This window comes from Cupressus sempervirens, chromosome 2 (assembly GCF_028749045.1).
Source record: "Cupressus sempervirens isolate cs-2001-9-10 chromosome 2, ASM2874904v1, whole genome shotgun sequence".
NCBI classification, from domain to species: Eukaryota; Viridiplantae; Streptophyta; class Pinopsida; order Cupressales; family Cupressaceae; genus Cupressus; species Cupressus sempervirens.
Genome location: NC_143119.1, coordinates 775,489,591 through 775,514,367, shown reverse-complemented (window position 1 = coordinate 775,514,367; position 24,777 = coordinate 775,489,591). Strand labels below are relative to the sequence as shown.

The 24,777-nt window shown below is 36.1% G+C and overlaps 1 protein-coding gene across 2 annotated transcripts in view; it reads right to left on the bottom strand.

The window, feature by feature from the left end:
• Window positions 1–23,098, bottom strand: part of LOC149575774 (Cox19 family protein (CHCH motif)) — a 28,997-nt gene extending 5,899 nt beyond the window's left edge. Inside the window, exons 1-2 of one of the 2 annotated variants that reach the window (XM_089815563.1) lie at window positions 22,808–23,098; window positions 21,475–21,551 (exon numbers count right to left, since the gene is read on the bottom strand). In XM_089815563.1, the coding sequence (XP_089671689.1) occupies window positions 21,475–21,551; window positions 22,808–22,919 (189 nt within the window). In that variant the 5' untranslated portion in view covers window positions 22,920–23,098. The remainder of the gene's footprint in view (window positions 1–21,474; window positions 21,552–22,807) is intronic. The other variant, XM_089815564.1, reaches the window with a different exon arrangement.
• Window positions 23,099–24,777: the final 1,679 nt, after the last annotated feature.

Sequence of the window (24,777 nt, the reverse complement as noted above, 5' to 3'; positions counted from 1 at the left end):
GTTGCATATTGGTATGGAAGCTCGTTGTGATTATCTACTCATGATGTAAATGTTATTAATTCAATCGATGATGAATTAAACATTGTAAATACTAATAACTGTCCTGTTGAGCAACAGCCTACCAAGAAAATTCGAGAGTTGCAATCAATTCCAACTTAATATAATTATGCTCTCAGTCTCTTTGGTGTTGACAGGAGCAATGACATTTTATGCCTATAATTTACCATTCTGATTAGGATATTGATTATGAAAAAGCTGAGACTGCCAAGTATGCAAATCAATACAGGTTATTTAAGACTGAATATTTGCTATGTTAAATCGATGTTGTTGTAGTTGTATTAAACAGAGATGATGAAAGCTCCTTATGAAGATTTACAAAGTCGATGTTTCTAAAAGAAACAATTGTGAACTAATGATAGAAATAGAAACTATGAAATAAACTAAAGACTAACTAAGATGACCATTAAAGAAACATTATAACATTTTAATAATATTATCTCTAGTTGAATATACTTTTGCCCTGAATTGTAAATTGACAACCCAAAAGGGCAGACTACAAACTCTTGTCAAATTGAAAAGCTGAAAATATGGCTTAATGGAGACTTGATGAAAACCCAAGTGGTCATCATTGATTTGAGCATCTCCCTGCAAGTATGTTGTTCTCTTTCTAAGAAGGCCTTTCCAGCAGCTCTCTGAGGGGTGAAAAACATATCCAAATCCTATGACCTTTTTGTTTAATTTTAATATCTTATTACCCATTCCTAAGTTTTCTTCCCTTTAATTGTTATGAGAATGGAGAAATATTTAATATGTTTTGAAGAATGAGAAAATACTTCAAAGTGCCTAACAGATGAGAAATTAATCCAATCTGAATGGCTTGTGACAAGACCAGGCCATGTTAAAGGCAATCCTTGAAGATCATGAGATAGGGGAAGCAAAGGACAAGTTGGATGTACTACAGAACAGCTCCTACTTTCTGCATTATGTTTTGAAACTGCTTTCATACTGTCAAGATGTTTTGAACTTGTGGCCTGCAGCCAAGCTAAGACTATTGATAGTCAGTTTGTTGGCTATAAGTCATAAGAGTCTGAAAACCTTTTCTAGCTATACTTTAATGAGATTTCAGTATATATATACTATGGGTTAGTATGCAAGAGTAATGTGGTATCTTTTTCTGGACAAAGTGAAATGAATCAAGACTGATGTTTGTGATATTGGATTAGTGTGATCGATTTCTATTGACTCACCTTGTGAACCAGAAGAAAGGCCCACTCTTGGGACACTCCGTGAGATGGTTGTTTTTTTATTAGTTCAAACTTGTATGTTGCGTGATTTATTGCATGCTGTGTGTACTAAGTTCCAAAGTGTGACTAGTTCATAATTTGATTTCCTTGTAGTTCTGAGAGCTTTGATAATCGGTTAATGTGGTTAATTTATTATACAAGCAATCATTTCATTGGTGCAATCAAATCACTATTGAATGCAATCGTTGTCTTTAGTATAAGACAGACAAATATTTCTGCAGTTCATTTACTGCTCTGTTCTTGTTGCACTATGAATATCACACTGAACTTCCTGTCGCAACAGAAAAAAAGTTGAATTAAGTCATTTTGGACTCTGGAGTGACGGACTGCATTCCGTCCCCACTTCAACTCACTTCTCTCAGCCCTTAGGTACACAGTCAGAACACTTTTTAAAAGCTATGATTACCAGATTTAGATCTATAAACGAACTGAGGAAACCAATACAAGATCTCTAGAAGGCTAATTTCAAGATATTTATAAAAATAACTTTGAACCACAATTTTGTCCCAACATTTTAGCATTGTTGCCTGGGAAACATGTTAAAGCCCTGAAATTGTAATGAGTTAAGCTAGGACGAATGCGCCAAGGCGGATGTCTGTGCAATTGTCAACCTTGCCTAGGTGATTAACCTTCGTTTGCACTATTATAGATCCTATAGGTGCATGAACCACAATAGAGATAGTTGAGGTAGATTTGTGAAAAAGGATGTATCAAGTAGCTCGAAACAGAAAATTCAAAAATAGAAAAAAGACCAACATCAAGAAAAGAACATTGAGCCTGATTTGGAAAAGTGTGTTAAAGAACCTACTCTAGTCAAGTCTCCATCTAGTACATCCCATTTAGTGCCTATGTTTCCCCAAGAGACTTCCACTACTATTACTCCAGAATTTGCTAAGCAATTTGCAGAATCATTTGCAGTATGTAGTGGTAAAATTATTGAAAACTCGTTTTCAATTGTTTGGACTCCTTGGGCATTTGAGAATATCGTGGGTGACAATGGAGGCAACAATAGAAACAGCCACGACAATAACGGTCATTAATGTGATCATTCATTAGCACATAATAATCCTATCACTTTTAAATTTCATGTTGCTCACCCCAAACAAGATGCCCAATGAAAAGCATTCCACACTTGCCTTACCTACTTTTCAAGGACTTCTTAATGGGTATTTTATGACCACGCCAACATAGAATAAAATACCAAGGTACCTTATCCTCTCTTGAGCGAAATCCCATGTATAATAAGGTTGTGAAAGATCATACAAGAGACTCCAAGGTTCTTTTCTGTCATTTCTTGACATGTGGATAAGCTCAATGGTCATTGTGATATGTTGGTAACAATGAGACACTTGCATTTGAATTGTTCTTCACCTCTCTGCAATGTTGGCTGGAACTTCATCCGATATTGCAATCTTGTGTGCTGCTTCTTTGAACGACACAACTGAAATTTACTGAAGGTAAAAAGGGGAAAGGATGAAAGAAATCTAGTCTATTCCTAATGACAATGACATCAAAGGATAGTGCTCCAATGAACGAATTCCAAGCTAACCAAGTTCTGATTTGCCACGATCAACTATAATTCTGCATGAAATGGTTCAATCTTCTAAGGGTAATACAGAGATTTTTCATATCATAATGTACACTGTCATAAGAAAAAAAATGCACATTTAATGATCAATGTTAAGCATCCATATCTTACATTGCAACTTATAATCAATAAGATGCAAAAAGCATGAGCCATGAAAATTCATCAAACACCATTACATTCTCCATTGAAATCAAAGCACTTTATCTAACAATTGAGAAATTGGAAGAACACTATGCAACATGTTGAAATGAACACGAACATACTATATCTTCCATGAAATCAAATTTTTATTTCTCCATGTCTTACAACCTCTTCTCCTTCTCCTATCCTGCTTCTACTCTAAGAAGAAAGAACTCTTTACTTCTAATGAGCTAACTATGAGCTATCTATCTATCTATCCATTACAAATGAGAAGGCGTGGCCTTTTATAGAGCTCCCACAAGTGGATGGCCAAGATTGACTTGAGATCAAGGACCATGATTACAAGATGGAACCCTACTTAGGGTTTTGCTAAGAATAGCTTATGTCTCATAAAGTAGTTCATCCACATGGACCAATGAGAACAAAGGTCACTCACGAGAGCAGATCAAATCAACCATTTATGAGACAAGATTCTCAATGGGCATTAAATGCCCTTCCACCCAAAATTGCCTATGCATGATTCCATTCTCTAAATGTAACGAATCTAAATGTATCAACTTGAATACCTTTGACTGGTCAATATAGATGATTGGGCACCTTGTCAGCATGCCGGTTGCCATATAAAATTGGTAACTCATCATGGGCAATATTTTTTGACTACATTTTCTAACCAAGGTCCTAACTTTGATTAACTCTTTTGAAACTCTCTCCTTGACCATTTTCTTGCTTCTATTCTTTATTAACTCTTCACAAACTCTCTCCTTGATCATTTTCTTCCTTCCATGTACTTGCTTGGAAATTCAGCTTCTCGAAATGGATTGGACTCCCTTGTCAACGATTTTTTCATTCTATAATTTCTCACAGGTAATTGTCTGACTATGGTCTTGGATTTCAAAAGGAAATTCAAAATGTTACACTCTTCTTTCTACATTTATACTTGATTTTATATCTTTGAGGACTTGAACCTTGAATGCCTTAAATTGGATTGTTTGCAAATGGAGTTTTGGAATCTGAATGCCTTGAACAAGATTTCTCATGTGTTTGTATGCTTCTTTAGATTGGATGTAATGTCCCCTCTTTAGTTCGACATGACATTGATCATGGATTTTGCCTATTCCAGACTCTCGTAGGCAAATGGTGTGGAGAGAGAGTCAATTCTGCGGATCAAATGGTCATATCTTGCTCTTGAAGAAGTGTTAAGAGGTTATATTTTATTATTATGTGTTATTGGGGCCTACATGTTATAATTTTAAGTTGAGTTGCACTTTTTATTTTATAAAATTACTTTATTATAAAAAGTGCATTATAATGAGATTTTATAAAGGATGTTTCTAGAAGTTCTAGAAAAAGTGCATTATAATGAGATTTTATAAAGGATGTTTCTAGAAGTTCTAGAAAAAGTGCATTATAATGAGATTTTATAAAGGATGTTTCTAGAAGTTCTAGCAACTTCTTAGAAAAGTGAATAAATAGAGGGCTGGGCCTCTCATTTTGGACATGCTTGGATTTGAGATTTCTTCTACTTCTTCCATTGTGGAGCAAATTTGTAGTCTTTTGGGGTCTACAAATTATTATTTGATCTTTGAGAACGAATCACTCCCTTGGATTGGCGACTTTGAGGGTGTGAAAGATCACCTGAATTGTTGCATTTGAGGAGTTGGTAATTCAGCCATCTCATTTGGACTTCATTGAGATTTAGTTATAAGGGTTTACTTTGGTTGGAATAAGGGATTCAGTTGTGCCCTAGCATTTGTGGATTGATTAACAGGGTTTGAAGACACAGTTGTGCATTATTTTCAGACTGCCAGTCCAGGGTTTGGACCCACATTTTTGCTCATAACTCCTAATTGGTTTGACGGATGAATCTCATATTTTAGGGGGTTATTCAGCAACCCTAGGCGCCCAGATTTATTGCTTTTGGAGTGACAAAAAACGCTGCAATATTTTTATCTAGCAGCCGTACCAGGCCGTACTTGTACGGCCCTGTCAGTTGGGCAGCAACAGCAATTTTGTGAGTCGGTTTGGGGCAAATTGTGAAGTCTTCGTGTGGCATTAATTCAGCATTCATATCCGGCAAAATTGGAGCTATTCCTGGTGCACAAACTGAAGTTTTGATTGCCAAAATATTGCATGTTATGGATTAGAACAGTCAGCACTGTCATTGCATAAATAGTTATTTCCAATCATTAATAACTGTTGTAAAAGTTTCGTCATTTGCATTCCAAATCTGAACTGGGTTATTGTTCATGTCATAACATTGCATTGTCAAGAGCTTGATGTATTAGAAGTGCATAGTTGTGACAGTCTCTCATTGTAATCAGTTCTATTTGCTGTCATAAAATCAAAATTGCATTGGACTTCATATTTGAGTTTCATATTGTCATCTATCTCTTAGATTGGTAGTGTTATAATCTGAAATTGTTGTTCATACATTATTGGCATCATATATTGAGGTTTCGTTGTACAACAATTAGTAATATTGCAGCCTTATTCGGTTACATGCCAACTGTTTGACAAAATTCCTAAGTCCAGTTTGAGGGTTTCAGTGGCCTTTATAGTAAGGGTCATTACACTGGATTTCTTCATCCTAGATTTTTCTTACATTGATGTCTTTCATCCTCTAACTTGTCAAGATGACCTATATCATCAAAATATCTCCTTAGGAACATTAATTTTACGTTCTTTCGCCACTTCTCTTCCACGGGCACATTTGAGATCTAGAGAAGGAGCTCCCATACTCAGCCAAATTTCATCCATTCCTTTCAATTTCTTCCTTGAGCTTAAATGAGATAGGGAGGAGGTTTTGCCATTTTGTAAATTTCCTTGAATGTGTAGGATTTGCACTTCTAGATGCACTTGAGGCATGGAGATAAATTTTGCTTACTTGGAAGGATTCCTTTCAACCAACAAATTCCCTCCCTTGAGCATGAATCGAGCATGTGGAAGGATTTCTTCAGTTTTTGTTAAAATCCTTGGCAACTAGGGATTAGCACTCATGGACGCACTTTTTGCCATGGTGAGGGATTGTTTAGATGAGAAAATTCCTTTACTTAGGACAAATAGTGCTCATGGGCACTCATGGGCCTTGGAGCGGGGAAACTTTCACACTTATCCATTTTTTGCATTCACCATGTTTTTCTACTTGTGTGTACACATCTTGAGGAGGTTTAAGGATTTTCCCATCACTTAACTTTTTTTGTATTTTTCATTGCTCTCTCTAGCTTGGGTGCAAATTAGACATGGAAGAGGAATTTTCCAACTTTGAATATTCCCTTGACCATAGGATTCCCCTCTCTTGGGTGCTAATGAGGCAGGGAAAGGGATTTTTGGAAATTTGTTTAAAAAGTCTTTGACAATGTCGAATCTCCTTCCTTGGGAACCTAATTTAAGGTTAAAGATCTTCTCCTAACTTGCTGAAGTTTAGATGATCTTCACGCCCCTTCTTCTAGATGCTTCTTCAAAAGGATCAAGGTATTCCACAGTTGCATGGAGACAGGGGCACTTAGGGAGATGGGTACCAATAGTGGCACAGATATTTTTTTTAAATAGGAGGCGGGGAGTACTTAGAAATTTTATTAAAATAATTTATTAACTTATGGAAAATTTAAAAATATAATAAAATTGAGTTTCAAAACAAGAACAATGCTAAAGTTTACTCTCATATATTAAGTTTGAAGATTAAGTACACAAATTGAAATGACATACAACCATTATATCAAAGTTTCAAGTTGATTAGTGATTGCATATTGAAATAAGCTTGATAAACAGCAATGTGATAGGCAAGCAAAAAACTGAAACAGAAAACAGAAACCTTAATCAAGGTCTTTACCTATGATTCTCTCCAATAAGTGCCCCATTGAGTGCCTGGCAAACAATAGAATACCACCCATTGATTACATATTGAAATAAGTGCAGGGCACCTAAACAAATGACCAATAATGACCAATCTGTAGTTGCAATGACGTAATAAGGCCAATTGAACCGATTGATTGTTTGTAAGGTCAGGTCCTTGATGGTCAAATATGGTCAAAGACCATCCTAGGCATGTAATAAGGAGTCTAATGTTGTCTTAGGCTTAAATAGGTCATTTGCAACTTGTTGGGATGGTTTCTAATCGAGTTTGCATAAGGAAGATTCAAAGTATTGATGAAATTTGGAGAAATAAGAAGGTTGTTGCTGGTTCATTGTGTTGTTAGACAGTAATTTCCTGAGTTCTGCTTAAATTCTTATTGTATATTGATTTGGAGTGGAGATTCATTACCATGAAGGTTTAGGCCCACGAATTAACTCTCTAATGCACTTGGTCTGACATAGATTGGTGAAAAAACAAGCGAGATCTAATCAGATTTGTAAAACCATTCTGAAACCCTCACAAACCCTAAGGTTTTGGACAAAAATGGAGATATCCTAACATTCTACTGCGGAAATTGGCCAATTCTTTGTGGATTGTTACATTTTAATGTGTACATTAAGATGTGCCACATTGCAGAGTCAGGCAAGTAATCTTTGATTTTTAAGGCAATGCCCTAGGCTTGACATACGGATGTGACAAGCCAAAAAAGCATGCACTTAGTGTTCCAGAAGAGGAAATTAGATTGGTGGGTGTGAAGCAAGAGTTGTTTGTGACCCTTCAAGCATATACAGACATGCTCCAATAGTTAAATTCATTGACAAAGTAGACTGGTGAAGGAATTCAATAAGTAGGTCTGAGAAACACAAATTAGGACTGAATTGGGGGTATTCTGGTTGACCGTGTCAACATTGGAACCCAGATACAAATCTGTGACATTTTAAAGATGAGTCACACGAGTATCCAAATCTGTCATTAGTTTGTACTTCAGAAAGCTTCAGAATTGTGATAGATTAGGACAATTAGGAGAGCTAATATTATCAGGTCTCCTAATAGGGCAGTTTTGTGAATATTTATCGAGGGGGCTTGGGTCCATGTCAAAGGTTCAGAATGGTTGCAAAGGGTTATTAGAAGCATGGTAGACATCCACCATAGTTCTATGGTAAGTTTGTTGGGAAGATCCTGAAAGCTAAGGGCTAGATCACAAGAGAACCTTTATGAAAGGTCAAGGCTTGGTGAGAGTTTCGAACTCTGAAAGATTAATCAGTTTCTCAAGTTTTGGGTCCCTGGGAGGTGAAAACTGGACACTAATAAGGAAGGACAAGGCCTCTTGACAGTTTGGGGGACTGTGGACCACAGGATGGTGCCTCTTGAAGTGGTTAAGAAAGAAGAGATTTTGGAAAGAAACAAAAGGTAACCTAGGCCCTCTGCATCACACACTCGAATGAAGAACAAAGTAGTATGTTTCAGATATTTGTGAATTTGATCATAAAGGAGTGCTAACAGACAAGGGAACCCCAATAGTCAGGCCGCCTATACATTGGAAAGTTATCATATTGAAAAGCATCATTTTTGGTAGAGACCATTTTTGTAGAAATTTCGTACGGGGAATGAAGGACTTTGAGTTTTATCTAAGCAGTGAAGGAAACAACTTCAAACTTGTGTGGGAAATTATTTTTTCCTTCTCATTTTTCTGATGTTTAAATCTACTGTTCAGAACTGAATTCTCGGCACAGGTACCGATACGAGAACCAAAAACATGGGTATGGGCATTTTGTTTGCCCTTGTTTGGATGTGTGTGTGTGGGGAGAGAGAGAGAGGGAGAGAGAGGGGGGGGAGAGAGAGATTACGATAATAGAAAAGCTTCTATGATTAGTTTATGGTTATCTGTTTGTAGTCTATTGTAAATATTAGAATGTTTCTCATATTAGTGAGTTGTAGTTATCTATTAACTTTCTGTAGCTTTGTTTTAGCTAGAGTAGAATATTTCTATTTTTTGCGATCGTTTCCTAAGGAAACATCGATTTATTCTTTTGTATATAATATATATAGACCTCTCAGTCTCTGTTAATAACAAGCAAGGTATCAAAGCCAATACTTCAAAAAAAATTGAAAAAAATATATAATTTCTTGCAAAATTATTTGATAAAAAAATTTCGACACTATTTCTGAGATTTTCTCTACAACCCGTCTAGGGTTTCCATTTTTTTTTTTGAGAAATTCATCTATTCAAACTTGAGTTTCAGCTAGGTTTTTTTGGAGATAGGGTTTGCAAAATCACGTTTTTTTCCCTCTCTACAAGTAACTTTTTTGTGCAAAGATCTGGTCATTTCCTACCTGAAATCACCATTTTTCTGCATTTTTTTGCCTCCATTGTTGCTGACTAGGGTTTTCTTTAAAACCTTAATTTTTGGGCACAATTCTTTTTTTTGATTATAGATTCTTGGTGGGTTTTTTGAGAGCTCGCCTAGGTTATCATCCAATTTTTCTAAGTGCCTCAACTTTTGTGCCTCGATTTTTTTACCAATGGTTCCAGAAACTGACAACATATTCTTTCTAGGTGTTTTTAGCTCTCTTCTAGGTACCTTTTCAAATTTTCTAGGTCTTCTATCTGTTTACCTCGAAGAGTGTGCCTTCACATATTTTCACGCTTATTAATTGAAAAACGTGCTATCACATCATTCACTAATATTCTACTCGAAAGCAACTCAAAATTCAATGGTCAAAATTATGGCACTTGGAAGCAGGGGATAATAGCAATTTTAAAATATCGGAATACTGATCAGATTGTTCTGGGTGGTATACCACATCCGACTGCCCCTGGTACTAATCGGGATACATGGAATTTGAATAATCGGGAGGCAGTGATGCTTCTCAAATTATTCGTAGCTGATGATCAGCTCTCTCAAATTCCATCCGGCAAGACAGTTACCGAGATATGGGCACATCTCAAAAATCTTCATGAGACTTCTGACAAAAGAAGAGCTTTCTTCTTGAAGAACACTCTATTTTCTATTATGATGGATGAGCAAACATTGCTCCAGGTTCAGCTAATAGGATTCAAGAAATTCGTGATCAGTTGCTTGCTATTGGTCGCAAGATGGAGGAAGAGGACATTGTGGTTATCACTCTCTGGAGTTTACCAAAGTCCTACGAGCATTTTATCGAAACTCAAAAAATCACGTCTTCTGGTGTTGATCTAAAGTTCACCGATCTTTGCACACTTCTGCTTTAATAAGATAGGTGGAAACAACGATTCGGTAGTAGTTCCACCTCTACCTCCTTAGAGCAAGCCTTTGCTACTAAATCCTTTCAGAAGAATAAAGGAAAGTCTCAACAATCTTCTTGACAGAGATCCTCTACTCTAGATTCAGAAGCAATGCAACTATTGCCACAAGTTTGGTCACGTGAAGGTTGTATGTCGGAAATGCTTAGCTGCCCAATCTAAGCAATCAAGTTCGCAACACAAAGCAAACAAGGCAAAGCACACTAAGAAGACAGAATTTGTCATTTATGCCTTCATGGCTAAAAGACTTGCAGATCATGTGAAGTCATCTACCTGGTACATTGTTTTAGGTGCCTCTCGTCATTTCACCCACTGCAAAGACTGGTCCATTGACTACCAACCTTATTCAGATTATGTTATTTTTGGTGGCGGAGAAGAGTACACTGTTGTCGACAAAGGCAACTTTCAGAGTCAGTCTAATGGGAGGAATCTCATTTTCCTCGATGTGTACTACGTTCCAGTGATGGAACTAAATCTACTCTTAGTCAGTCAATTGCTGAGACATTCTCCACAATTGGATTTCACCTTCAATTCATATCAGTGCATCATCACTGATAGGGCGACTCAGTCTATTGTTGCAGTGGGTCTTGAGGACCATGGTCTTTTTCGACTTACTAATTATGGTGATTCTCGAGACTTAGCAATGGCTGCTCGACAGTCTGTTAGCATACTTTGGCATCAACAATATGGGCACTTAAATGTGCATCATCTCTCAACTTGCTTAGGAAGAGCTTGTCCTCAGTTTGCCAGAGATTCAAACTTAAAAACTTGGAGTTTGTGATGCATGACAGGCTAGGAAGCAACATCACACACCTTTCACCAATGGCAATTCATGGCAAGCCTCTCGGGTACTTCAGCTTGTTCATGATGATATCTGCGACCCTATGACCAGTCTTTTTGCTCTTGGGTCCACGTATTTTTTGTTGTTTTTTGATGATTTCAGTAAAAAAATGTGGATGTATTTTATTAAAAAGAAATCAAATATATTTTTTGTATTCAAAAGTTTAAATCTTTAGTTGAAAAAGAGTTTGGGAAATCTATTATTAGTCTTAGATCAAATAATGGAAAGAATTTTGTTCTAATGAATTCTCTAGCTTCTTGGATACTCAAGGCATCAAACGCCAGTTAACCACACCCCACACACCACAACAGAACAATATAGTTGCACGTCAAAACAAAACAATAATCGATATAGCTCGATCCATGCTCAAACACAAACATGTTCCAAGCAGTTCTGGGCAAAAGCAATTAATATTGCAATTTATCTTTTGAACCGGCCACCCACAGTGGCAGTCAAAGGTAAAACTCTGGAAGAAGCTTAGTCAGGTCGCAAGCCCAAAATCAGTCACCTAAAGGTTTTTGGCTCCCTTGCTTTTGTTTGGGTCCCTAATGTGTCACGCACCAAGTTGGATGCCAAAAGTCAAAAACTCATGCTTGTTGGATACAGTAGTCTTCACAAAGCTTATCACTTGATTGACACTAGGACATCTCGTCTCCTATATAGTCATGATGTAGTCTTTGATGAGCAACGAGGACCATTTATGCTTGTTTCTCCTCTTCCTAATCCAACAGACTAGTCTATGAAGACTCATGATTTCAAAGTTAGGCTTCCATTAGGTCAACCTGAGGGGAGGGCTCCAGTAGCTCCTACAACTCCAATTATACCAATGATCCCTGTACAGACACCTCCAGCTTCTTCTGCAGGAACACCTCGATATGTATGTGCTTCACCTGAGTTTGATCTAGATTTTTCAAATGAGGAACCTAATCATAGAATATCTTCTAATATATATTGGTCATTCTCCTCTCTGTCCTAAGTGGTGGGCTAAGACACTTGCTGATCTTCGTGATGACGAGCTCATTGATGGGAAAACTGCTTAGAAAAAGAGCAAACCTATAGAGTCTATAAACTTTGCTCTCATGGCCAACATTCAAAGTGTGTTTGAACCTCAAACATATTCTGAGGCTAAAGGAATTCCAGAGTAGAAACAAGCCTACTAAAAAATAACACTTGGGTTCTTTCTAATCTTCCAACAGGGAAGAAACCAATTGGCTGCAAATGTAATCAAATACAAATCTGATGGTACTTTGCATAAGTACAAATCTTGTGTAGTTGCGAAGGGTTTTTCTCAACATTAGGGAGTTGATTATGAAGAGACCTTTGCTCCTATTGCAAAGATGGGCACAATCAAATTAGTCATAGCCATGGCAACACGGTTTGGCTGGAAAGTCCATCAGATGGACATCAAGAGTGCTTTCCTAAATGATGATCTCCACTAAGAGGTTTGCATGACACAACCTCCTGGTTTCAAGGTTGTCAATAAAGAACATCAAGTTCTCATATTAGTGAAAGCTCTTTATGGCTTGAAGCAAGCCCCTCGGACATGGTACATGAAAATTGATAAGTACCTCAGTGATCAAGGCTTCCAGAGGAGTTCTTTAGACTCAAATTTGTACATCAAGACTACTGACAGTGACATCATCCTTCTAGTTATTTATGTGGATGATTTTGATTATCACTGACAATTCAGTATCTTTGATTTAGGGAATCAAACGGATTATGTCAGTCTTTTGATAAGACTGGTCTTGGGCTCATGCATTATTGCCTAGGTGTTGAGGTTTGCCAACAATCTTCTAGTATATTCATCTCTCAGTCCAAATATGTCAGGGCTCTATTAGACAAATTCTATATACAGGATTGCAAGCTTGCATCTACACCCATGGAGAAAGGTGTCAAGTTATCAGCAAAGTCTGATTCTCCTCCCGTTGATGATACTATCTACAAGCAACTAGTAGGCAGCCTCATCTATCACTCTGCTACTAGGCATGATATTAGCTTCGCAGTCAACTACATCTCACACTTAATGACAGCTCCCAAGGTTGATCATTGGATGGTAGCAAAGCGTGTGCTTTGTTATGTGAAGGGCACTTCAAATTATGGAGTTCTTTACTCTCGAAGTTCTAATCCTAGACTCACTGGGTTCACAGATTCAGATTGGGCAGGGTCTATTGACGATATAAAGTCATCTTTTGGATATGTGTTCAGTTTGGGATTAGGTGCTGTCACATGGGCCAGTAAGAGGCAGCATGCAATTTCTCTCTCCTTCACAGAGGCCGAATATAAAGGGACAATCAAGGCAAGTTGTGAAGCTGTCTGGCTTCGTCGGATGCTTGGGGATATGCAGATGTCACTAGCAGAACCGACCACTTTGTTTGTTGATAACGAAGGTGTTATCAAGTTAGCACGAAATCTAGTCTTCCATGAACGAACCAAGCATGTGGATGTTCATTGTCACTACATACAAGATCTATGTGAAGATGAGACAATAGACCTACAATATGTTCCTACCACATATCAAACTGCAAACATTGTAACCAAGTCTCTGGGTCCTAATAAGTTTGTCAAATTCATAGTATAGCTTAGTGTTGTGGATAGATTAACCATTAAGGGAGGGTATTACAATAATTGAAAAGCTTCTATTATTAGTTAATGGTTATCTATTTGTAATCTATTGTAAATATTAGAATGTTTCTAATATTAGTTAGTTGCAGTTATCTGTTAGCTTTCTTTTAGATAGAATAGAATATTTCTATGCTTTGAGATCATTTCATAAGGAAATATCACTTTATTCTTTTGTATATATAGACCTCTCGGTCTCTGTTAATAACAAGCAAGTATTTTACCAATTACTTCTGTAGAGAGAGAGAGAGAGAGAGAGAGAGAGAGAGAGAGATATTTTTAAAGAAATATATAGAGTTGTAAAATTAAATACATTTACAAGTATGAATACTTCATCATTGATCAATACCAAAAGCCAAAATTGTAGTGATAAAGATTTTTAAATAGCACTAGGCAATTAATAGTTAATATTTAATATTTATCTTTCTCAATTTGCCTATTCAATAGTGATAACTTTAGTTGTCTAAGTTCTTAATTCTGATTCCATTCCCAGACCCCCTCAATGTAATCAAATTTCTTAAAATAACAAGATATGCCACTAACTATAGGCTTGGGACTGGAGACCTAATGGGTTTGAAAGGCAGCAATGATAAGCTGCACAAGGCGTTAGATGTGAGAAAAAAAAATTATAGAAGGGGTGTGGAGAAGCATTTTGTTTCCCTGTGGGGTGGAGGTGGGAGTTTGGGAACTATGCCCCCCAAAAAAATGAGAAAATGAGAGAAGAGAATGAAGAGAGCAAAATGATCTTTGTATTGGGTGAAATGATGCTTTTAGTGGCATTTAAGATTTTCAGATGCAAAAAATAAGTCAAAAGAGTTACAATCCTCTTTTTTGTTACATTTTGGCACTCAGTGTTAAAAGTTTGTAGCTGAGATAGAGATCTTTATCTCTGATTTTATGAGGGAAATATGTTTGTTATGACCGTTATAGTCATCTTCAGCTGAAAGGGATATTTGTGAATATATTTATGTTAATATTATGCAAAAAGATATGTCATACATCATGTGAAGAGGCATGCATATGGAAATGTGAAGTATTAAATATGTGAAAATATGAAGGGTCTTATTTCTAAGACTCAAAGAGACCTTCGTGTGAAAGATGAAGAGTCTTATTGGATCTATTTATGTGATTGCTTGGTATATTGTAAATCAATCAAGTGAAAGCCTTGTACTATGAACATTTCTTGATCAATAAAAGGAATATTTTGCTGGTGTAGCTGGGTTTTTTTCCCTTCAAGTGGAAGGGCTTTCCCAGGATAAATGTATTGAGTCTTTTGTGTTTTGTTTATGCTCTTTTATTGTTGTTTATCTCTATTTCTGGGCTAAAAACTTAAAATGGTATCAGAGCCAGGTTAGATAAAAACAATAATAGAATTCTGTTTTAGTTTGTGCATCCATTCCAGATTTTCTACTTTTGTAGACAATCTATAATCGTTGAAGTTCATTGATGTTATGTCCACTTCAATCTAAGTGATGTTCTCTCGATTAAAATAATCTTGGACATATATATATATATATATATATATATATATATCTGTGTGTGTGTATGTATGGTTGTGCTAAAAATTTACTTTGATATTCTGGAGTCTTCAGTTCAAGATTATTGTTGGTCATTGGTTCATAATTTATTTATTTTGAGATTTGATGTTTCTTTTTTCTTTTTATGCCTGTATCCTTATATTATCAGCGACCAGTTTAATGGTCTTCAATGTCATGAAGGTATTTCTGTTGCACTTGCTTCCTATCTCCTGCGCTCATGTAGGACAATTATTCTATGTGACAATATAATTAAATTTTGCATCCGAAGAGCCCCATATCATTGCCAAACCTATTGAACACTTCAATCTTCTAATACATGAACCGTGACAATTCTGAAAAGCATGCAAAGTCTTATGAAGATATCTGAGCTGGCAGCTAGGTTTTACGAAAGATTAATTCCTCCAACGCGGACTTCATGTGAAATAGAAGAGGATGCCGTAAATTCTCCAGACTGTCTCAAGACAATAATTGCTGTTGCAAAATAGAGATAGCTTAATCATCCACTTGACATCGGTTACAAGATAACTTGAGTGAATAAGGCTTGAACAAAGGAAAAAAAATCTTCAACATGATGAAAGCCATTTGATTTCCTCACGCTTGAATGCCTGACTAATATTTCTGACAGAATCCAACCATTTATAACTATGGTCTTCTAGATAAGCTCCTGTCACCTGATGCTGAATCAACAGGAACAATGTAGCATAGAAGAAGATAGAGACAAAGTCCAAGCTAGAGAGATCAAAGATTTGATCATCGAAGGATTGATGAGCAATAGGAACACCGGTCGCAGTCACGAGAATACGATTCCTGCAGGACTCTTTTTGTATGTTAAATTGAGCGAGAATATATTTCAATGTTATTCCCGATATACTCCAAAAAAAAATTAAAATGAACACAATAATAATATCTGTATCAGTCCCGATGTCTTCCAATAACAAAAGTGAAGTAATCACTTACACACACGGAAGCTTCCTGAAAGAATACCAATCATTTCATGCATGAGACATCAAAGAAAAGTAACGTCAATGCAAAAAGGATACACTACACATAAAGTTCTCTGTCTGAATGAAACGACAACATTAGGGTCACTGATGTTCAATCGTTCTATTCCTGGTGGCAGATCCTAAATCTGAAATGATCCTCTGCATCCTCCATTTTTTACTTAATTATATCACCGTAATACCGTGTTAGAAAAAAACTTTTATGATTACCCTGTAAAAAAAAAGGTTTCAAAGAACAGCCTTTGAGAAGAAGGCAAATCTTTCTTGTAACACAAAAAATTTGAATGTCAACAAAAGACTCTTCATAAAGCAGGAAGACTCTTCATGTCGTCTCCACGTTTTGATGTATCATGTGAGGTGTCAGTTCTGAATCAAAATAAGTGGAGGATCAGGGTGAGTCTGTTGAATCTGCCAGAGTTATCATTGTCAAACCGAATCCGGAGAGATGCCTTGAAGAAGTAGATATTGATGGATAGTCTAGATCAGGATTAAATTTTGCCCTTGTGGTAGGTGGAAAATGCCTTATGAATGCACTAGATTCAGAGTTACAGGAAAACAATGCTTAAACTAAGCATGTCATGCAAATCTGTTGTTTGTTGTTGAGTATCTCCCTTGCAAAAAGCACAGTACAGATGACCAATCTTATTAAGGTTGGTGTTCGAAAATTACTCTTGCCATTGGTGATGGTGCCAATAATGTGAGTACGATTCAAGCTGCACGCAGGTACACATGCAGTTATAGCAAGTGTTTTTACCATTGCTCAGTTTCTATTTCTTTCAGATTTACTTCGTGTGCATAGTCGATGGTCCTACATTAGGTTTTCCAAGGTTGTTGCATAAGTATCTTACCTTCACATTGTCACAGTTTTGCTTCTCATTTCATACTAGTTTCTCTGGTCAGCGGTTTTATAATGATTAGTATCAGTCCTTGTATAATGTTATTTTTACCACTCTCCCGGTCATTGTTTTTGGAATTATTTTTGAGAAGGTTGTAAGTGCTTCTTTATCTAAAAGGTTCCAGTGGAGAGTTTTCTAGTCGATTATATTATCTTGATTTGCTGTGATGGCAAGTGTCAAGGGGCAGAACTCATCAGGAGAAGTGCTTGGACTCTAGGATGTGGGCTCGGTGGCCTTTATCTGTGGGCAATAAAAGGAAAAGGATGCCAAAATTAGAAATTGGGATTTTTCTTTAATTACTGTGAATGAGAGCATCAAGCACTCCCTTTGTTATGGTTGTCATAGCAATCTGAGTTCATGAGTTTGAGAACTCATGATCGACAGCTGAGCACTCATTTCTTCTATGTGTATATTTGTGTGCATGTTGAGATTAGACCACGAAGAGATAACTATTTATGACTATATCTCTTGAATATTGATTTTTAAATAGTGATAGCTTTTAGCATTGATAGTTATGAGTTATTTATATCTCTCATGGTGGCAGGATGCAATGGGATTGTGAGAGATTATGCAACGTTGTTTGCAGTATTGATACTAAACTGGTGGCACATTATTAAAAGGGGAAGATCATATTTAGAAAGAGAGAGACTATTTGGCTTCAGAGGGAAATTACATGGCAGAGGGAGATGTCCAACCCTTTGCAAGTTTATGCAATACTCGACCATCTTATTGTGGAGATTAAAGTTGTCCCTGCTGAGAGGGAGTCTCTGTTATGAGAAAATCTTAGTTATTAATGCATTCTTCTCTGGGAGAAGTTTGAGGTGGAAGCCCCCATTCCACCCTCTACGAGTAAGTAATATGGACCACCCTCTGCGAGTAAGCATGGTGGACGTGCATTCTTCTCTAGGAGAAGTCTGAGGTGAAAGCCCTCGTTCCACCCTCTGCAAGTAGGCATGGTGGAAATGTGTCCTTCTCTGGGAGAAGTTTTGAGAAATAAGCCTATGTCCTACCCTCTACGAGTAGGCATGGTGAAAGTCATGTGTGTGACTCCATTCTATGTGCTTATTAAGTAACTATGGTGGATTATGTTATGCTGAGATAACATATGTTATGTGAACTTATCATCTTTGGTTGCAGCTATGTGTCATTGCTTGACTAAAGATCTCTCTCTTGCTAAGAGGGAGTATTGAAGTTTGTCGCTGCGATAGAGATCTTTATCTTTGATTTTATGAGATAGAAATATGTTTGTTATGACCGTTATGGTCATTTTCAGCTGAAAGGGATATTTGTGATTACATTTATGTTAATATTATGCAAAAAGACATGGGTCATATGTCATAGGAAGACACGTGTATGGAAATGTGAAGTAATGAATACCTAGAAATATGAAGAGTCTTATTTTTGGCACTCAAATAGACCTTCGTGTGAAAGATGAAGAGTCTTATGCAATCTATATAGGTAATTCCTTGGTATATTGTAAATCAATCAAGTGAAAGCCTTGTACTATGAACATTTCTTGATCAATAAAAGGGATATTTTCTTGGTGTGGTTGGGTTTTTCCCTTCAAGTGGAAGGGTTTTCCCACGATAAATGTATTGAGTTTTTTGTGTTTTGTCTATGCTCTTTTATTGCTCTTTATCTCAATTTCTAGGCTGAAAACTTAACACTCAGCACCTTTGGGTACCTATACACGTAGGGTACATGTTGATTTCCGAGATTGTTGCAAATGTACTAGGCACTGTCTTAATGTCTGGTATGTGTTTTCCAAATGGCAGTGTCCTTTTGTATTTATATGAGGAATAAACCAGGAGACGAGAATGAGACATGTCTAATCATCAATATAATATAATTAATATATCGGCAAACTTAATTATAGCTGTGTATATATACGTGTGTGTGTGTGTAATTATATTAATTTCTCTTTGATCTCATAGGTTTATCCTCCTAAGCTAGCAAAACATCAACACTCCCTTTTAGCTAAGGAGGATAAACACAGGACACGTATTACACCATTGGTAATATTAGGTATGGAAAATTTTAAAGATATCTTTGATCAAAAGATATTCACCATTTTGATATTGATATCAAGAGTGTTGGCCTTCAGAATATCAACCTATGATATTCGCCAAAACTCTGAGTAATAGTCTCCAGAATATCAATACTTGATATTCACCATGTACTCAATAAGGCAATGGTCTCTAGAATATTAGAATAACAATATATGATATTCACCAAATACTCTTTGAGTAATGGCCTCCAGAATGTTGAGATGCAAGATATTCACCAAGTATTGTGAGTAATGGTCTCCTAAACATCAAGTTGCATTACATTTACCATGTACTCAAAAAAATGTTTATAAGGTATGTGCACACGCATTCTCATAATGCGTACCATATATATATTCATTGTGCAAAGTATAATTTATCATGATCCACATAGACATCGTAAGATATCCATCATAATAGAAATTTAAGTTAATGTAAGATCATCATCTTTCAATAACCTCTACAAATACAAGTGTTATCATTTGGAAGTTGTCACTTCTTCATGATGTAAACAGGGGGTAGGCCCATTAAATCACGCAATCGCACGTATGATACCAAAAGTTTACATGAAGTCAAAACTCCCTTTGACTATGATATGATCAAGATCTTCAAAAATCAACTGAACATATCCTCTATCTGCTCCTTACGATGGATGTGTCAGATTCCCTCTGAACATCAATCTTCTGAGCTCCTTTATCTTTGAAGAAGTGTCAGACTTCCTCTGAATCTGATATCAATCTCTCTTTTTCATGCAATAACATTCTTGAAGGAAAAGATCAAGTCATAGCGCTCTTATAGTATGTATAAAAATAAAAGAGACTAATCACTAATATAATACTCAAGCATAATTATTTTGCATAATAAGATCATTTCAATATAATATAGATCTAATTTCAATATTTACTTCTGCTTATCACATGTCCTTAGTGCTTATGACTTGGACACCTCTTATTTGTGATTTAAATGCAAATATCCTCTCATCCTATCTCAAAGGGGGTTGTTGTTTATGAGTACTCGACTCCCGATGATGAGTAAGATATTTGAATCAAATATTTCCTGATAATCCAGTCGCCGAAGACGGTATGCCTTGTTGTGTTATCTTTGCAATCATTGTAATTTGACCATACCATTACTCCATCGATGTTCACCTTACTTGAATCCAAGCTTGCCTAGGATGGGTGCAAAATGCCTTAAGGGCGTACCTAGTCACTTAAATTCAACGCTCTTATTACTTTAGTGTGCGAATCAATTAATTGCTATGTTTAAATTCATGTGATCCTGGCATTAAATCATATCCACCTATTAAATCATATTAATCTCTGCTATCTAATTAATTTGACCTATATTCTTTATTTCCTTTACAAGGGATTTCATAAACTTTATCCCTCATGAGCAGCCCTTACTGGTTTTCTACATACTATTTTAAATATGCAGTTCTTATTTCAGTTTTGTTGTTTTCTAGTGAAGTGCATCCTCACCCACCCTTGCGGATGATTTTTTATCCTAGCCCTATCAGTGATTGATCTTGACCAATTTTCTCACCAACTAATTTATATTTGCATGCTGAAACAATAAGATAATTGGAAAGAATAATAAATTTAGATACTCAAATCTATAGTTTGATCATTGATGCGATTAAATGTTTTTCCACAACTAAGCCCTTGCAGGGGCAACAATGATTTTTATTTGATTACATATGTTTGTATTACTAGCTTATATATATTTTATATATATAAAATAAGCCGAGAGATATCCTTCTCGAGGCGCCTATTTTCATAATCCCATAATTTTCATCATCACATAAAAAGCGTGAGGGAATGATAATTTTCATGATTTTAATTATATTTTGTCTATTTCTATTTTATTTTTCTGACATGTAAATGAATGTCAAATCTTTTTCAAAATGAAAAATGTTTACATTGAAGATTGCTGCCACTGTAGAAAGCCTCCCGGCTTAATTAGATACAATACAAATACTTTCTCAACAGACTTTTCTCTTAATATATCAAGAAATAAAATGATAGAAACAAAGATATCTTCCTAAATAGATGATAGTTTGTCCTAGTGAAGAATACAAAGATCCACTAAATAAAAAAAGCTGAAAAAGTAATGCCATACTTGTTACACGTCTTAAAACAAAAAGTTATGCTCGGCAAATGGGCCAAACCACTTTTCATAACCAGCAAACTCGTAAAAGAGGATAAGCGAATTTAATAGTTAATCATTGACAGGCCTAATTTGGCTACATGTATAAGCCATTCAATGAATTAATAAGTGTAATCATTTCCAAGAAAAACCAAACCGAGACAACATTTGAGCAAAATAGAGGTACTCAAAAAACACGTTTAAGAGAAAGTGTGCATACCTCTTTTTTCCTGCACTCCTTGTATGTGTCAAATTGGTCTTGGCACTTGCTCTTGTCGTATTTTGAATCATCTAAACCTGGTTTAGTGCTGAAGGTATTAGAAGGATTTTTTTCTATGTTTATTTTTAAAAAAACTAAACAAACGAAAGAGGCACACCAAAAAGGAAACAAAAGCTCCTGGCAATAAGATATTCTCAAACCACCCCAACAATGGGTCAATATCTAAGAAAATGATGGCCGAAATGTTAAAGCCATCTACTATCTGACCACTAAATGATCCCAGCCACAAGCATAAGCTGCAAAACACCAGAAATTTGAGCCTAGAAGACAAAGCAAAGAACCGAGAAAATGGCATTCATCATCAGAGTGATGATTATAGCCAAGCTCTCGAGGCCAATTGTCACCTAGCCAGTAAATGGACCACCAAAACTCCTTGTCATGCGAATGAGCTCCCAAACCCTGCACAGATAACTGATCCATACCAAATATCTGATTACAAGCACCAAAAAACAGAATCCCATGAACATCCCAAAACTGGGTTCAGATCTTAAAACCCTAAACCATCCCCATTCCAACCAGTTATAATCCTATAAAGAGCTCTCAATGCCTCTGCAACACTCAAATCAACATAGGGATCACGAGCAAACTACAAAGCTAGATATCTTTCAATATATGATCTCCAAGGTCCAACTTAACAATGGAGCCAATCTTCTCCATACACATGACCTTAAACAAAATGATGAAGTCAATCCTATGCAAAGCATGATCTCTGACATTAACATTCTCCAAAACCAATTCTGTTAAGCAATGATAAAATAACATAATAATGTTGACTGCATGGAACGGCCCATACATACAAAAGCACCCATCCATGAAAATCAATTCAATTCCCATCAATGACAAGAACCAAACATTCCCGTTCCCTCCAAATCCAACTCCATTACCAATCCCAAACCCTTAAAAAAAAGCTATTGAATGTAGTAGCATACAGAATCAGTTAAGAGGTCGTAGGGCTCTGCCCTAATAATGAACCATTAAATTATGACTCTAAATAATACGGAAATCACAACATACTACATCCAGCCAGAACTTTTATATTAAACGTTTTGGACATTGATATTTAGGAATTTGATTGTGCATGTGGCTAAGTAGACTGGTTGAAAAAAAGCATCACAATTCAAAAAACCCAAGTTAAAACCCCAACAAGCGCATAAAATGTTCAAAAGAGGAATGACATCCCAACATAATCTGCACTTGATTGAATGTAGAATTGAATAAGATTTATTACGAATGGAAAAATATTCAAAATTTAAACATACAAATTGAAACGTACATTTGAGAGAGGCGGAGTAGGCAGTGTAACACATGGAATCTGAGAGCTTGGAAGCGCTGGGATATGGAGGCGCCTGATATTTAGATTGGGATGATGGTGATGACGATGCCATTTTTTATACAGACACGGTCTTTGTCCTCTATTGCAACTTTTGTTAGTGAAATACAGAAAGTAAGATAAGATAAACACAAAATATAGGATTTCTATTCCCAGAACACAGGAAATTGGACATGAACTGTACTTCCATTAATATGTTTTTAACTTCGTCTGATTATTTTTGGAGAGGTTATACTAGCTTATCTATATTTTATATATATAAAATAAGCCGAGAGATATCCTTTTCGAGGCGCCTATTGAACTGAGTGAGATTATGAAAATAGGCACCTCGAGAAGGATATCTATCAGCTTATTATATATATAATATATATAAGCTAGTAGCACTTGTGACGGAAAAATGAAAGACATTATTGTTATTAGTCTACTGGAATAAATAATAATTAGTAAATATATCATATTTTATAATAAATTATATAATTTATATGCTCACTTCAAAATATGCTTAATGTAATAGTTTTCCTTTGAAAAAAATTAATTTAAAAAAATCACCACATATATGGTAATTAGTATGAACAAAATGTATATTTTTTATTCAAGTAATTAGAATTACATGTTGGATTGAAATTAGAGTTTTCATTTGCATTAGTGTTAGCATAAGTTTTATCCTTAAAGCTAGATAATTATTTACAATAGAGCAAAGGTCATAGTGGAACTTCTTTAAGGAAATCAAGAGTTAGAGAGTTATTAAGTCTTCAACTTTTATAATACATAGTTTGTTTATTAATCATTAAATTAAAGTCCCAACAACTCTCTCACATTTGTTTATCCCTCATCCTTCACACTATGCCTACCTCGCGCCTTACCGGCGTCCCCTTCTCTCTCTCTCTCCCCCTCTATTTTGGGCCTAAATTTTCCTCTTTCTATATTTACCTCTATCTCTCCCTACTCCCCTTCTACCTTTCTTCCATCTCCCTTCACCTCTAGCCATTGCTTCCCCTTAAATACCTTATATATCTTTACATCATGTCTCTTACTCTCTCTCTCACACATCTTTGTTTCCTAAACATATACATACATATATCTACCCCCATAATTACTCTCTTTCCCTCTCTCCCAACCTTCCTCTCAGCATGTGTTCTCCTACTTAACCCCCACTTATCAGTATTATCCTCTCTTCCTTCCTTCATTACCATGTCCATCTATGCTATGCCCTAATTATTATATTAATCTCATCCCTACCCTATTCCCTCTCCTATTTCCTCTTTCTCTTATATCCCTCCCCCTCTCACCATCTATTCCTCCTAATTACCATATATCGCTAGCCCATTTCTCCCACCCTCTAGGCCCTCTTCTCTCTCTTTCTTCCTCATATGTGTTACATGCCAATTACTCTATTACAAAGTATCATCTCTCTCTCTCTCTCTCTCTCTCTCTCTCTCTCTCTCTCTCTCTGATTCTCGAATTATCCTATTCTTTCTCTATTCATGGAAAGTCAAACATGGAAAGAATCATTGTGGCATCTTCGAACATTGGACCATATGGACTACAAAGAGGAGGGAGGCTAGAAAATAATAGAGTGCCTCCCTTTTTGAATAAAATTATGAATGGCCAAAAGAATCCAAGCAACCAAGAATGAAAAAAATATATATATATATAGCAAGGGCGCAGAAATAGTGGAGAAATCGAATAAATGGATTTAGGATGATTAAGATATCAAAAATGGTCGAGAAAGGGAATTACTTCTTTACTCCTCAATGAGATATCCAAAGCCCATCATATTAAAAAAAAATTGATAGGTAACAAGTTTTTTGTATTGATTATAAGAAGATAATGCTTACATAAGTATGCCTTAGTGTAAAGTGACCAAAATCTCATAAAAGTCCTCCTAAATACCCTCCCCCATTGACATTAAA